The sequence below is a fragment of the Pagrus major genome, chromosome 2 (genome assembly GCF_040436345.1).
Source record: "Pagrus major chromosome 2, Pma_NU_1.0".
Lineage (NCBI taxonomy): Eukaryota > Metazoa > Chordata > Actinopteri > Spariformes > Sparidae > Pagrus > Pagrus major.
In genome coordinates, this window is record NC_133216.1 from 15,232,367 (window position 1) to 15,247,562 (window position 15,196).

Consider the following 15,196-nt stretch of genomic DNA (forward strand, 5'->3'; position numbering starts at 1 on the left):
TCCAGAACATCTGCTGTTCAAGATTACTCCACACCTCTTTGAATATTGGCTGAGGAGATGGTTTAGGCCCGTGTGACATTGCTTTGTAGCAGAATAAAAGTGTCTTGTGCCAAAACGAAGCCTTCAATAAATTGTAAACTGTAATAGGTAGTAGTTGTTTTTGAGTCATGCACATACAAGCTTAACCTGCGTGGGCTTTTAGACTAGGGATGGGAATCAGTGAGTAACTCACGCTACGTTGCCCACGATAATGATAGTTTCACAATACAGTGATTCTGTCTGTAAGTCAAACTTGGTAAGTCAAATTGTGAGGGGAATCTATTTAGAGTGGCTGCATGTTTTAAAAAATATATATCGATATTGCCCGTGTATTGATAATCACAAGAGGAACCAATACGATATTAGTAATACGATAGTAAACATGTATGTAACGCTGTGATCCTACCCTCTCACTGAAGTCACATAGTGCAGAAACAAGTGATGGGGGATGGAGTGGCTGAGACAGAGACACCATTCACCCTGTTACAAGATATTGTACCATCACCGTGATTTAGAAGCTGTTATTTTAAGGTAAAAAGTTAGACAATGTTGCTTTAAGGCACCAAAAAATAGCTATAAAACTCATTACGTCATAACAATGTTATGTGTTGAAAACTTGTATGTTGAAGTAAATATGTGTGTAACGCTGTGATCCTACCCTCTCACTGAAGTTACATAGAGCAGAAACATGTGATGGGGAGGCGGAGTGGCTGAGACAGAGACACCATTCAGTCTATTACAAGACACTGAACCATCAACAGGAATTGAAGCTGTTATTTTAAGGTATAAAGCTACATAATGTTGTTTTAAGACACCAAAAAATAGCTACAATGGCGAAACATTTGCCAGAAGGAACATTTTAAACAACGTAAAAAAAGAACTTTGTCTTCTGACCCCAGATTAACAAATAAAATCTGCCACAATAAAGCTGAAAGACATTTGCCTAAAAAGAACAGACCTTAAAAGCCATATGGACATAAAATTTAACTAACAAAGCCTTCCTTTAATGGTCCACATGTCCCCTAAATCTTTCTTTCTTTCCCTGAAATTCTTCCTCATATAAGGTTCTCACTACACTACAATTAATTAGGTTATTTAACATCAACAGACAATCTCTCTAAATATATTTAGAATGGAATGCGTCCTAAAAAACATCTGGTTAGTAATTGACAGCTGCCACATCCCTGTTATATCCTACGTCTACATTGACCACGCCCAGTCATACGTCACACGTTGGGGGTTGCCTTTAGGTACATAGAGATAAGTAGGATACACGGTGGCACCAGACGCTCTGGACATCACCGGGAAGGAGGAAGTCAGGCTGTACTTTTATATTACAAGGTACTTCCGACACACTACTTTTCAGTAGTACTTGAGCTTTGAGGGATAACATCAGGGTAACCTCCAACGCGCACTATGGCTGAGAAGATGGACATAGAGGAGGGGAAGGCATCCAACGGCGAGCCGCTGTCCAACGGACTGAGCAGCCCCAAGAGTAGCAACCCGGAGCCGCTGGCCCAGCGGGTCAAGAGGATCGTGATGGCCAACTTACTGGTGATCCTCACAGTAGCAGGGGTCATCATTGGGGTTTTTATTGGACTCGGTGTGCGCAACGTGGAGCTCACCAAGACCCAAATCATCTACATCGGCTTCCCCGGCGAGATCCTCATCCGGCTGCTGAAGATGATCATCATCCCCCTGGTGGTCTGCAGTCTGGTGTCCGGGGCTGCCAGCATTGACCCGAAAGCCCTGGGGAAACTCGGCGGCTGGGCCATGCTCTTCTTCTTGGTCACCACGCTGATCGCGTCGTCCATCGGGGTCGTGATGGCTTTCATCCTCACCCCAGGGTCGGTGGCAACCAAACCGAAGGTGGCGGGCATGGGTGACGACGTGCCTGTCGCGAAAGAAGTGATAGACTCCTTTTTAGATTTGATCAGGTGAGTGAATCCCCCCCCCCCAACACTACATCCTCTGAGCCTATAAACCCTTAAAATTAAGTTAAATTGTGTTGTGCGGTTGTGTATGAGTCTAACTGTTCATCAACGCCTCCCCTCGGTCACAAGCTAGCTAGGTATCAAAACTTGTGGCAACGTTACACATCGTAGTTTTGTGGAAGCTTCCAGTAAAAGGCACAGGACCCTCTTTACCTTTTTGTCTATTCACCTAACTTTATTTGAAATAAAGAGTCTAACCAAACTACACGTCTAGCTTAACTTCCCTCCAAGCTGTGTGCGCTTGTCGTGGTGTAACGTAACGACAATAAGCAGTTGCATCAGCCCGTATTAGAGGGTTAACTCCCCGGGGCTCAGCGCCAGGTGTCACGGACTGCTCATTGGCACGACCACGGTCCGTTTTTTTACAATGGTCTTTTCAGGAAAACTAATTTCGATTTATTTACAATGTAGCAGACACGTGTATAACCACACAGGGAGTCTTCAACCACAACTTCAACCATAAGACCTACATGTGGTCTTGTTGGGACAGCCCCGTTTGCAGAAACTAACACAGCCCCGCTCCTCTAGCTAAATTAACTCTGTGCTCAAAGCTAATGTAGCTTATACAGTTCAGACATGTGGAAATGTGGTCTCGCCGTTGTCTGAAAGATGGCCGAGAGCCCTTTCTCCTGCACTCGGTGACCTTTTTTGCACTCCAGAGTGTAACCTAATGACTAGAAAACCTGTCTGGTCGGGCGGGCAAGCAAGCAGCACTTGCTTTTCAAACCAACGTGTCACATTCATGGGACGTTCACGGGACATGTGCCACCTCATCTACTGAGGTGCAAAAGGAGGCATCAGTGAACCAACACTTGACTCAGAGACTGAAATAGCCAGATGTCAAAACCTTCTGACACATGATCATACACGGGATTTAAAGTAACGCATCTTACACAACAGGCAAGAGGTATTGTTCCTTCTTTTTACACATCTCCTGTTTTAGCACCCAAAATGGGAAGAGCCCAGATGGCATCGTCTGTCTGAGCCATTCAGTAGATAAGTTTACTGGGGAGTTAAAGGTGCACTATGTAGTTTGCAGGGGAAGGCATTTAAATCATACACAAGCTCTCTTTGTTTTCATGACTTAATAAAGTAAACGAACGAACCCACCTTAAAGAACAGCACATTGCCACTCACTACAGTGCATAGTGTGATAGCCTGGGCTTGTGATGTTATCGCTTACAGAGATCAAACTGGACTGTATTCAGTGTCAACAGTGTCCTCTGACTTTTAATGTGATCTCTACGACAATCCATCACCAGCTTTTTTGATGCCTTCAAACAGAGGAGCACTTGAGTTGAGTACTTTAAGTTTCACATTAACATGAAGTCTCTCTTCACACGCAGTCTTGATACATTTGCGACCCGACTGCATAGCTTTGGTTAGTATGGACATTCTCTGGCGCGTTTAGTCCCGCTCGCTCCATGAATTATGGAATTGTGCACTACAGAAGCCAAGAGTTTTCCACCCTCCCTCCCTCCTCCTCCTCCTCCTCCTCCTCCTCTTCCAGCAGTGGGACCTAGCTGTGGCACCACCTCTGTTAAAATAGCTCACGCTGCCCAGAACTGGATTAGACATGCAAGAGAAATGGGGCAAAATTTAAACGATCACAGATTAACATTGTTACCCTGCTTTATGTCAGAGAGCATTACTTAAGAGTATCTTGAACAACACAATGGTTTGGGTTATGAAACTCGGATAGGCTGGGTAGCATTTTGTCTGACTCTCTCTGTTCGTGTTTAACATCTAGGATTAAAAGGGATCCCATAACGAAGACCTTTTTAATATGTCAAGAATCAGTGCAATAGTCTATCTTATGTTAGTTAATAGTCTTCCTGAATGCATCATCGTGATTTTTTTACTGTAGCTTCCAGCTGTTTGAAAAGAGAAAACCTAAGCACATGTGCACACACACTGTTGCACATTATCGTAATAGGACGGCAGGCAAACCCCGTGCCTCTCATTAGAGCGAGCCCTCTCTGTGGGTGTCCTGGTTAGTTTTGACAACAAAGACAGTGGGAGACTTTGACTGAAGAGCTGTTCATCAAAGTGTGAAAAATGGCCTGGTCATTGTTCGTAGACACACACATGCTTACAGTAGTGGCCACATGTCTGCCTAAGGGTGTGTGTGTGTGTGTGTGTGGAGCCACATCTACACATCCTCGTTGACATTCCTTATCACCTGCTTCTTGTTTGTTTTCTCACCAAAAAAACGTACAGTCTACATTCACAGGCTGTGGCTATCAGTCAGTGCAAGCATTAGCTGTGAATTTATTGACCACGTACACTGTTTGCCTCGAGCTCCAGCAAAGCAGTGACATTAAATACAGATTGCGTGGCACACAGTATACCTCAGAAGTTCACATTTTGCCTGTTTTGATACATTTTTTTGCCCCTTCTTTATCCTTCCTTTTTACTATTTTTGTCATCATTCAAGTAGATTTCTGGCACAGCTAATACACAGTATAAAGATTTTAGTTTTATAAAAACATCTGTAAACATTAGGTTATGTGATAGCTGCTTTTAGACGACTTGTTTTTTTTATTCATAAAAACAGCATTATAAGAGTATCTTGGGGTGTTTTTTTTTTTTTCTCTTTTACAAAAGCTACTTACGTTTAAGACTTCGCATATATTAATGGCTCAATATGAACAAAATGGGAGCAAGTGTAAGTCCATTATTCATCCATTCATCTGCTCCATCACGCATCTACGATTACTGCGTTTAGGTCACAAACTTAAACATTTACTATTCCACGTAGACCTGCCCGAGGTGTTCCCTGTGTTGTCAGATCCGGCAGGTGTAACCAGATGCCGGGAGGACGTCAGAGCAGTTTACCTTAAACAATCAGCATAAAAGAAACACACCCACCTGACGGCGTGTGACAGCACCGTGTGTCAATTGTTGTCATACCAATCTATTCAGTATCTGTGGTGGTGCAAATTATCAAGTTTGTTTACGTAGCCAGAAATCAAATGTTCGTCAGAGGATTTTTATAACCTTCTCTCAATATCGGTAAATGAAAAACTGCACAAAAACTGAAATGAATATAACATTTAAACAGATTAGTGACCATACTATATATTAAGCTTAGCATGCTCATGGATAATAACATGTCTAGTGTTGACTTAACTTTCAAAAGGGATGTGACAGGTGCTTCCTGAGTGAGACAAAAATGCAGGACAGGAGGAAGTGAAACTTTTGCCAGTAAATGCCTGCAAGAATGTGGGTGTGTGTGTTGTACCTGTGCCACTAATGAAGCAAAGTAGCCACAACGAAGAACAAGGAAGCAGACCCCCTCAGGTTTCAGCTCCGTGGTATTAACTCGGTGTCATAGTAAAATATTTGAATATTCAAATAACGGCTTGAAAGCCTGGAAGCCTTTTTGTCATGGCTCTTTGTAGAACACAACCAGAAATCAGCGTGTGATCCAGATGCATGCCGCCCTGTCACACAGTCACATGACATTTAATCCTGATGCACTGTGTTCTAATGAGAGGGAATGAATGGCTGCAAAGAGATTGTGAAGTTAATGCCTTATTACTCTAATCCATTACAGACAGCTGAGTAAAGGTTTATTGGGAACACATGAGTTTTTATGAGATCTTGAGAGATTTAATATGCAGTTCGACCTATGTACCAACATGTGTGTGTGTGTGTATGTACTTAGTAAGTAGAGAATGAATTAACACAAGAGCAATCAGAAATAGGGTGCTGAGTGGGGAAAAAAGGAGATTAATAGTTAAATTCTCTCAGCTATTTTCCACATGATCAACCTTGTGATTCCATCAGACATCCAGAAGGTATAACTGCTTCTCTTCAACACCACTGCTGATAGACTTCAGTAAAATGGAAGTATTTTTATAAAATTAAGGTAGAGGTATAAAGTAACACTGTGGCCCAGGGCTGCCTTGCAGTGTAATTTAAACTTATCTATGTGGTGTGCAATCAGTTCAGACTCAAGAGGCCAGTTTATGGCTTTACAGTGTGCAGTGTTAGCTTGTAGCAAATGTGACCTGGTGCTGTGTGTCCATTTGTATACGTGGTCAGGGTTGTTCTTATACTGCTGAGAAAGACACAAACAAAGCCGGGGCACTTGTTTTGTGTTCAGCTCTTCAGTTCCCAAACACGTCATTACACGGCCACATCTTTCTTCATTTAAACTTTCCCATGACATCTGGTTGAACTGTTGTTTTTTTTCCCTCCCCACAGAAACATCTTTCCCTCCAACCTGGTGTCTGCTGCCTTTCGATCAGTAAGTACTGCATCCCGGTTCTATAAGTTAGCATAATTATTATTCAAATTGTCTAAAGGGAATATTTAGATAAACCCATCTAACCCTAAAAAAAACACGTTTTTTTTTTCACCACCCAGTATGCAACCGGCTACAGGAACATTACGAAGAATGGCACAGATGGAATCCCCACAGAGGAGAAGGTGAGCAAAGTGAATTGTTGTCCACATAAACTAGGGCTTTTCCATGCACATGTGCTGGATTTATTTGGTTTGAGCCCAGCACAGCCAGAATTTGCATCTCCATTACAACAAGGCTATCTGCTTGAAGGTTTGTCTTTTAACTAATGATGTGCTAGTCTTCAGTGGAAGAACGTTTAAAAGCAGTGGCGAGTGGTCAAAGCTTACAGAAGTCAACTCAATCAAACCTGTAATGGAAACGCAAATCAGCATGGCACAGTTTGACTTGCTGTGGCCAAAAGTGCCAATGAAAAAGCCCTAAACATAGACCACATATGCGCTACAGAACGTAAGGACACCATCTTTTTTGTTGTGACTCAAGTGTGGATCTGTGTTTTTCATCGTTGTCTGTATGTTTCTCAAAGATTCCCATTGGAACAGACCAGGACGGCATGAATATCCTGGGTCTGGTTGTGTTTGCCATTGTGTTTGGCGTGGCTTTGAGGAAGCTGGGAGAGGAGGGGGAGATCCTCATCAAGTTCTTCAACTCCTTCAACGAGGCCACCATGGTACTGGTGTCCTGGATCATGTGGTAAGAAAGACCTGCATGTATCTGGGTTAGGCGGGATTCGAATAAAATTGGTATGGAGCAGTACGAGAGGCTCTTTCTTTTTTTATGTTGTGTAACATTCCTGTCTCTCTACAGGTACGCCCCTCTTGGTATCATGTTCCTCGTAGCTGGCAAGATTGTTGAGATGGACAATGTTGGCGCATTGTTTGCCAGTTTGGGAAAATACATCGCCTGCTGTATCATCGGACATGCCATCCATGGCGTTCTTGTGCTGCCCGCCATCTACTTCATCATCACAAGGAAAAACCCATATACCTTCCTCTGGGGGATATTCACAGCTCTGGCAACGGCCTTCGGAACAAGCTCCAGGTAACTATCACACACACACACACACACACACACGCACACACGCACGCACGCACGCACGCACGCACGCACGCACGCACACACACTTGTTTGTTCTTCCTGATTGTAAAATATCAAATACGGAGGTTCTCCTGTTCTTAAGCACACACACTTTTCTCTCTACAAACACACATGCACATACCTTTCATCTTCATACACTCACACATCCCTCTATTCCTTGTTACCTAGCTCTGCCACTCTGCCCCTGATGATGAAGTGCGTGGAGGAAAATAACGGCGTATCCAAGCACATCAGCCGTTTCATCCTGCCCATTGGTGCGACGGTCAACATGGACGGAGCTGCTCTATTCCAGTGTGTGGCTGCTGTTTTCATCGCTCAGCTGAACAACACTTCCCTTAACTTCATCCAAGTCGTTACCATCCTGTAAGCCCTAAATTATAATTTAATGTTTGCAGACATCAGTGTGATATCCTATCTGCTCTAGTGGTATCTAACTGCATCATCTTCCATCCTAATGTGTTAGTGTGACAGCTACAGCGTCCAGTGTTGGAGCAGCAGGTATACCTGCTGGTGGTGTGTTGACCCTCGCCATCATCCTGGAGGCAGTCGGACTGCCCACCAATGACATCTCCCTCATCCTGGCTGTTGACTGGCTTGTGTGAGTACAAAACCTGATTATTTTTGACATATAGAGCATCAAGTTCCCTGACATGTGCTCTTCCACAATGTCACGCGATGCCTAAATTGAGGCAGTTTGTTAAATTCTTTGCCATCCTTTCTGTCTGTCTTCAGCGACCGTACTTGCACAATACTGAACGTCGAGGGCGATGCCTTTGGAGCCGGACTCCTGCAGTTCTTCGTGGACCGCCAGGCCAAACGAGAAGAGGGAACAGAGCTCAGCGATGTCAGGTTGGAGGACCCGTCAGTCCCTGCCCCCGAGAGCTCGCCGCTCATTGCGCATCGAGGAAATAAGGACAGCGAAGAAGCCGCTAGAGTTCTGTCAGAGTCCATCATGTAATCAAGCTGCTGACATTATCAGTGACCCTCTCACTTATTTGACACTCCTGCAAGCTGAAACCTGAGGTCCAGGCCCCCTTTTCCTTTTTTTAAAAAAATCCTGCCCTGAAGAAACTGGTAAAAGGAGAGACGATGAACATGCACACTATACAATGCAAAAATAAGCTCTCTGAAAAGTCCTCAACACTTTTCTGGGCACAAGGGGGAAAATTCAAAATTCAAAAATCTTATGCACAGTGAGTTTTTGTTTCCTTTTGAGTGATAAACAATTTAGTCTGGCCGAATCTGTGCAGACTCGAGACTAACATTGGTTACAGTTGGTCGGTCCTCATCAACTTTAAAGTCGGAATTTGATCATGTGGCTAAGTTAAACCAGGTGTTCATCAGTCACAGCTAAATTCCACCCACTGCAGCATTAAAAGGCTGGACCTACTGACCCTCTGCAATATGTCAGATCTAATGTTACAAATAGAAGAAATGTAACTGGTATTATAGCAATGATAAATGGAAGTTACATTGATGTATCATCTTTTTTAGCATCCTGTTATCAATTTGTAAACTTCTCCCACAACCTGCAGTAAAAGCAGGTATGTACCATGGTGGAAAGCATTAAGTCTGACTTTAAAAGTTGATGAAGACCACCAAACGGCTTGCTGCAAAGTTTTCTATTCTCCATCTGGAATCCGTTACCTTCAAAATGTTTTTTTACTGTCACTGTTTTAATTGTTCTTGTGTTTTGTGTTCTACTTTGTCGGATATTTTTGTACATGATCATGGCCACTTTCATGCAGATTCCCTCTAATGTATAAAAACTGCAAGTCTTGGATATGATTTGTCATATGTAAAGCATACACTAATTAAGTGTCATATACTCTGCATGAAAATGGCTGTGATAATGTATGCATGACAAAAAGCACAAACATTTGTTGTTTTTATAGTTGTTTTTAAAGGGGCTTAAGACATTTATCAGTCATTGTGTCTGTGGTTACTCCATGCCATGTATGATGCCTTAGACAACCTGTGCTAAAGACTGTTTTTCTGCTCTGAAGCAAACCAAATGAAATAATATTCACAATAACCTCCCAAAGCTGAATGAAGGAACTTTTTCTCTCAAGGATTCTATATGTCAACATGCATGGACAGACTGACCTCCGAGCATTAATGCCTCTTCATATGGACCTGCGGTGACAGGCAACATATCCTCAGGTTTAACTATGGCTTGAATACTGTCAGACCAAAAATCACAGACCCAGCAAACAGGAGGGAGACCATTGAACTCTTGAAAACAAAGAATGACTTTTTTTTAAATGTTATAGCCCACATTTTACTCTGCTGCTGCTCTGTGTAGATCCTAGCATCTCAGCAAGGCACAAATGGGTTTTAAAGCACAGTATGTGACAAGAAGGACAGTCTGTTGATGTTATGTAAAGTGTGGTGTGGCTACATGTGATGTGTAAGTAACAAAAGTCCTTCCACTACAAGGATGTCTCTACATCGCCAGAATAGCAGTAGTGGACTGCCAGTTTGTTTCGACTGTTGAGGCCTGGACACCTAAAGGACTTCAGTGAAAGTAAGCGTGTCTCAACTTAAACCTATTTATGTTTTGGCTATGACTGCCATGGACATGAAAAGCTAGTAACATAGGCTTTTGGCCTTCTTGTATGTCATTGACGATGCCTCGGATAATTGTTCTAATTCATATTTATTTCCCTTATCAAAATCCAAAGAGTTAAGCCAATGTTTTACATATAAATACATTGTTTTCTTGTGCAGTCTGGCAGTGGGCATTTAAGAAACTTCTAGACTTGAGACTTTTGAAGATGTGTGCTGTCACAGTAATGTGATGAGTATATGAGTGATATTGTCTATTTTCAAACACATCATACGGTATGCAACACAGCATACATGTGCATGTACGATATCTTTTTCATCCATGCTGTCTTGTAAACGTACAAAGCTCTACCAACATTTGGGACATTTACTACTGTTGTTATATACAAAATGAAATCAACATTTTTGATCAGTGCTCCCAAGTCTGTATTATTTATCAGCTTTATTTGTACGAGTTTTGCAGTCCTTCCAAAGAAGTCATCGCAGGTCTGGAGTCTCATCACATCTGCAATCTTAAATGTCATGAGAGAGTGCTAAGACATTAGCCATCGCCTCCAAATATAGTTAATGTGCTTGAGTTTCTACTTAATGCCTTTTTGGTGGAAAGTTGTGAAGATGCTAACATTCCTTTCTGAGATCTTTCACCATATGGATGTCTGTCAGGTTCAATCATAGTGTCTATGTTGTGTGTATTTACATGATAGTTGCAATGATTTTATTACAATGGGGCTATGTTTCAACGAAATTTCTAGATTACAGTCTGAATATACTGTCTTTAAACAATAAAAATCCTTTTTTTTTATTAATTGTCTGTCTCTCTTGTGATGTTTGTTACAACCTTCTGTGTGTTTACACACTTCATGCAGTCAGGAAGTTAAGAAACGTGTGTGTGAACACCACAGCTACATATGTTACAGTGAGTCATCTCCATATGCCATGAGGGGAGACATATTTAGAGTTAGGATCCTTTAGGTTTTTGCCAAAAATAACCACACATGATCTCTCAGTGGTATAGATGCCTGTCTAATTACCAGGCCGTGTATGAGTACTGCTGGAAATTCATTAGTAAGCCAGTAAGAAATACTGTATGTGCAGCATCAACAGGTGAAAGACTGTTATTGTTCTATACAGAATAACTTCTGATTGAGTAGGATTTGAAAACTACATTGCTGGACTAGTCTGACGAATAAGAGAGCTGCATTCCTGTGCTTTTACATTCCTGTCTGTCCCGTCATAAAATCCTCAACCCCCTGGGCTCCCGCCATATGGCTGGAGAACTCCCATAGCTGTTGACAGAGCTGAGAACACAAGTTAGTGCAGATGCTTGTTAAGTTGTGCCACCTAGTGTTCAAAAAGAATTGCCACAACATTTGTACATTTACTGCACTTAACAATGGTTTGGCTAAAATTCCTAAAAAGCAAATGTATAAAACAAACACATTCATATGTTACAACTCCTTTATTTTAACAGCTCATGACTTCGAGTGACCTTGATACATCACACACAAGTAACAACACGAGAGGACACACGTCATACCCAGAGAGGCTGTGTGCAACTTCTCTTTTTAAATATTTTCTGTAAATAATCTACTGAATTGAAATTCACTTTCAGTCAATACATAATTGAGCTATGGGTTAATATTGATTTAAAGATTCAGTCAACATTGGATGTTTTTAAGTGAATACCACGGCCTGATAGAGCAGGGTTTCATCATCCTCATATGCCAAAAACAACGGGATGAATGACGGTGTGTTTCTCATTTCACCACATGGAAAGTAACTCCTCATTCTACAGCTGGCGTCGAAACATTCATTCACAAACTGTGCAAAAATAAAAGAATCAGTGCAAATCAATGCAACGCAGTCAAGACAAGAAATTCATAAAACACCTGTTAGGGCAAAACCGCTTAAATAATTCTGTACAAAACCTTAAATCCTGCTTAAGATAGTGTATATTGTAGCTTTTAAAGGAGACATAATATGCTTTTTTGTTTTTAGCTTTCCATCAGCATTTTATATAAGTTTTTGTGCATGTAAAATGCCTTGAAAGTTAAAAAAGCCTTAAGTCCACACAAAAAGAAGCTCCTTTCTCCCACAGCAAACAGTGCTCCTGAAATGCCTCGTCAGTAGTTCCACCTCTAATTCCGTGACTTTGTGACATCACGCTTTGTCACCATGTCACGCATTTGCTTAAATTGTGTTTAGCATCTACTTTGGCATGTACAAATTAATTAGCAAAACTGCTTTGTTGTTGTTAGTGGTGCTGGCTCAGGTGTGTGTGAGCTGACCAATCAGAGCAGACTGGGTATTCGGGAGGGGGGGCCTTAAAGAGACAGGAGCTAAAAGTGTGTGTTCAGACAGAGGGGGGATACAGTGCTGCAGCACTGGACAGTATGAGGAAACTGATGTGTTTTTTGAGCCTGAAAGCATGTAAACTTATTCTAGTAGTAACGTTAAGTTAAAATCAAGAACCTGTAAATGAGCAGAATATGTCTCCTTTAACAAGAAAGCAATATAAGTATAATTTAGAAGTATTACTATCTTTGCAGCAGTATTCATACTTTACAGTACACATACAGATTGGGTACACCATGTAGTAAAACCAGTCTTTGACTCTTTAAAGTATGCCTGATGTAAACGCACTAGAGTATGGATTTTGGTAAAATGCAGTCCTTTTGGCACCTTTCAGTTTCCAGGCATCATCTGTTTTTGAGCTGAGGCAAGATACTCTGTGTTGTAAACAAATACAGTTCATCATAAGAGAGTCTCCATCATCTCTCATAATTTGCTTCTGTCCAGCCTCTTTTTTGCAGGGTTGGGATACTGAGGGTTCTCAACAACCCCCTCTCCGAACTTGAGCTCCAAGAAGGCTCGATGGTTGTTGGGGCCATAGGCAGAGATGCCAGCGAAGGACATGGGCACCAGCGGCTGCAGGAAGTGCTCCGGGAACTCCACGTCTTGCTTGTGCTCCGTCCATGTGTCTTTGGTCATGACGCCGTTGCGTGGATAGAATGGCCACAGGTCGACATGCAGATGGTTGGCCTCGCTGTACTGGACTCTGTAGAAATCACCTTCCACTGCGCGCTCCCAGACATAGCCGTTAGCATCCACGAGAGAGCCTGAGTCCAGGTTCTTCAGGTGATCGCAGTTGGGTACGTCCTCCAGGTAGATGCCCAGGTCCACATCGTAATCCCATGGGATGATGTCCTGGTGGCGGACGGCGCCCAGCAGAGTCCCCCCCTCTAGCCAGTAGCGGACACCTGAGGTCTCAAGGATGTTGATAACATACTTGGTGGTTTCCCTGAGAGCTCGCAGACAGCAGGGAGGCGTCCAGCGATCCAGATAGAGGTAGTCCGGAGTGTCATCCTGCACAGTGCCGAAGCAGCGAGGCGTCTCTTTACTGCAGCCAAACCACTGCTCCCTCCCATCAGGCTGCAGGAGGCGCTTCAGACCAAAGCTCCTCATGAGCTTCCCGGTGGCCTCCTTCAGTCGAGTATCGGCCTTCCACTGGTTGTGAGCGGAGCTGAAGAGGGGGCGGTGGTTTGCGGAGAAACAGGGGCTCTCCAGTAGCTTGACCTTCCAGCCTCTCAAGGCGGTCTGGACGAAGAGTGAGGAGAAGAGTGGTCGTCCCAGAGGGACAGAGAGGTTAAAAAGATCCTCAGTGCGAATGAGGACAACTGCATCTCCTTGTAAAGCCGTGCACACGCTCCCGCTGCTCCCAGACGCAGCCGGCGAGTAGGTGGCCGTCCACTCTCTGAGGTTCACCCGCAGGTGGAGGCACTGCACAGCAGATCGAGCCAGCACAGGTGCAGCTACCAGCCTCACGGGCCCTCCACCCTCACCTTCCAACTCCCTGATCAGCCTCTCGATAGCCCGAGGTTGCTCTAACTCCACCCCATCAGGCACCAGCAGCACAAACTCTGTCTGAACGTGGAACTCTGGCCTGTGAGCTTGCGGGGGCTGGTCCGGGGAGGGGGAGAGCACCAGAAGCCGAGCCCCTTCCGGAAGCACCAAGGGAGGGTACGGAGAGGTGTCAGCCACGGCCAGGAAGGGAAGCTCAGGTCTCTGGCGGAGGAAAGAAGTAGCAACATCCCCAACATAGTTTTCAAAGTTCTCAAACTCCCGAAGAAGAACAGTCACACGTGGGCCACGGCCGTGTCCCTCCCCTCCGACTACTCCAGGCTCGCCTCCAGCTCCTACAAGTGCCCCCAGGCCTCCCCCTAGACCGGAGGCCGGGAGGGCAGACCTCCTCGTGCCCCTGCCCAGTTCCTTCCTCTTCTCCATCATTTGCTGCTGGGCTCGGGACACATAGTAGAGGATGAGGAGGTTGAGGATGATGGCGGCAGTTAACAGGCCCTGGCAGAGACTGATCCGCATGGCAAGGGATTTTTACTTTCCAGTTTCTCGCAGGAGAAGAATTAAAGGTTCAGTTAAGATTGGTGGATCTTAGGTCCCCATTGGAGTGATAGTAGAGGAATGAGAGTTGGAGACAACCTGTGAAACAGGAAAAAAAGAGTGATACAGTGATTGTGTTGCTGCCCCCTATATACTTATATGCACATTATAACTGGATAAAGACACCTTTACAATATCAAACTTACATGCATACTTTAAATGTAAAACTAGGAGGGCTGTAGCTTCATGCAATCTTTCTTTAAAAATATAAAATATGGCTGCAATGCCAATCAGGCTGTGAAATTCATGACCACAACTTACCTTCATTTGGATGAATCTTATTTTATTCATTATTAGATCATTTCCAGCCCAGTACATCATGCATTAGCCATGTTATCAGCAGCTTTAAGCCCATTAACCTTGCTGTACTATATCTGCTTTTCATGGTGGTCCATCGCAGCCAGCTGTGGTAGCAGTGGAGCAAACCTGGCTGGATCGGTAGCAGCAAACACACACATGAATCTGCACTGTTAGCTAATGTTTGCGCGGTTGTGAATGAGATCGAGTCTCCGACATTTTGAGGAGAAATCCACAACTAAGTTCACACAAATCGCATCAGTATGTTTCATTAGTATGTAGCTTCACACAAGCTCAACCATTAAAACCAAGTGCACGAATTTACCATTAAGCTATCACGCTTGCAGTCTGTGTTGCCCGCAGCAACAACAGAAAGACTTCCGGTTCGTATCCTTCAGAATAAAAGTGCAGTTTTAAGAAACGTAAACAACTC

General features: G+C 43.6%; 2 protein-coding genes across 2 annotated transcripts; one reads left to right on the top strand and one right to left on the bottom strand.

Annotated features, from left to right (window-relative positions):
• The first annotated feature begins 1,312 nt into the window (after positions 1-1,312).
• Positions 1,313-10,817, top strand: slc1a5 (solute carrier family 1 member 5). The gene is made up of 8 exons (XM_073490866.1): positions 1,313-1,976; positions 6,246-6,288; positions 6,408-6,470; positions 6,872-7,038; positions 7,153-7,386; positions 7,612-7,806; positions 7,907-8,041; positions 8,176-10,817. Exons 1-8 carry the CDS (start codon positions 1,456-1,458, stop codon positions 8,399-8,401), a joined length of 1,584 nt encoding a protein of 527 aa, XP_073346967.1. The 5' UTR covers positions 1,313-1,455; the 3' UTR covers positions 8,402-10,817.
• Positions 10,818-11,455: 638 nt separating this feature from the next.
• On the bottom strand, positions 11,456-15,093 carry fkrp (fukutin related protein). The gene is made up of 2 exons (XM_073481203.1): positions 14,728-15,093; positions 11,456-14,505 (listed from the first exon to the last, which is right to left on the bottom strand). The coding sequence occupies exon 2, from the start codon at positions 14,386-14,388 to the stop codon at positions 12,790-12,792; it is 1,599 nt and encodes a 532-aa protein (XP_073337304.1). The 5' UTR covers positions 14,389-14,505; positions 14,728-15,093; the 3' UTR covers positions 11,456-12,789.
• Positions 15,094-15,196: the final 103 nt, after the last annotated feature.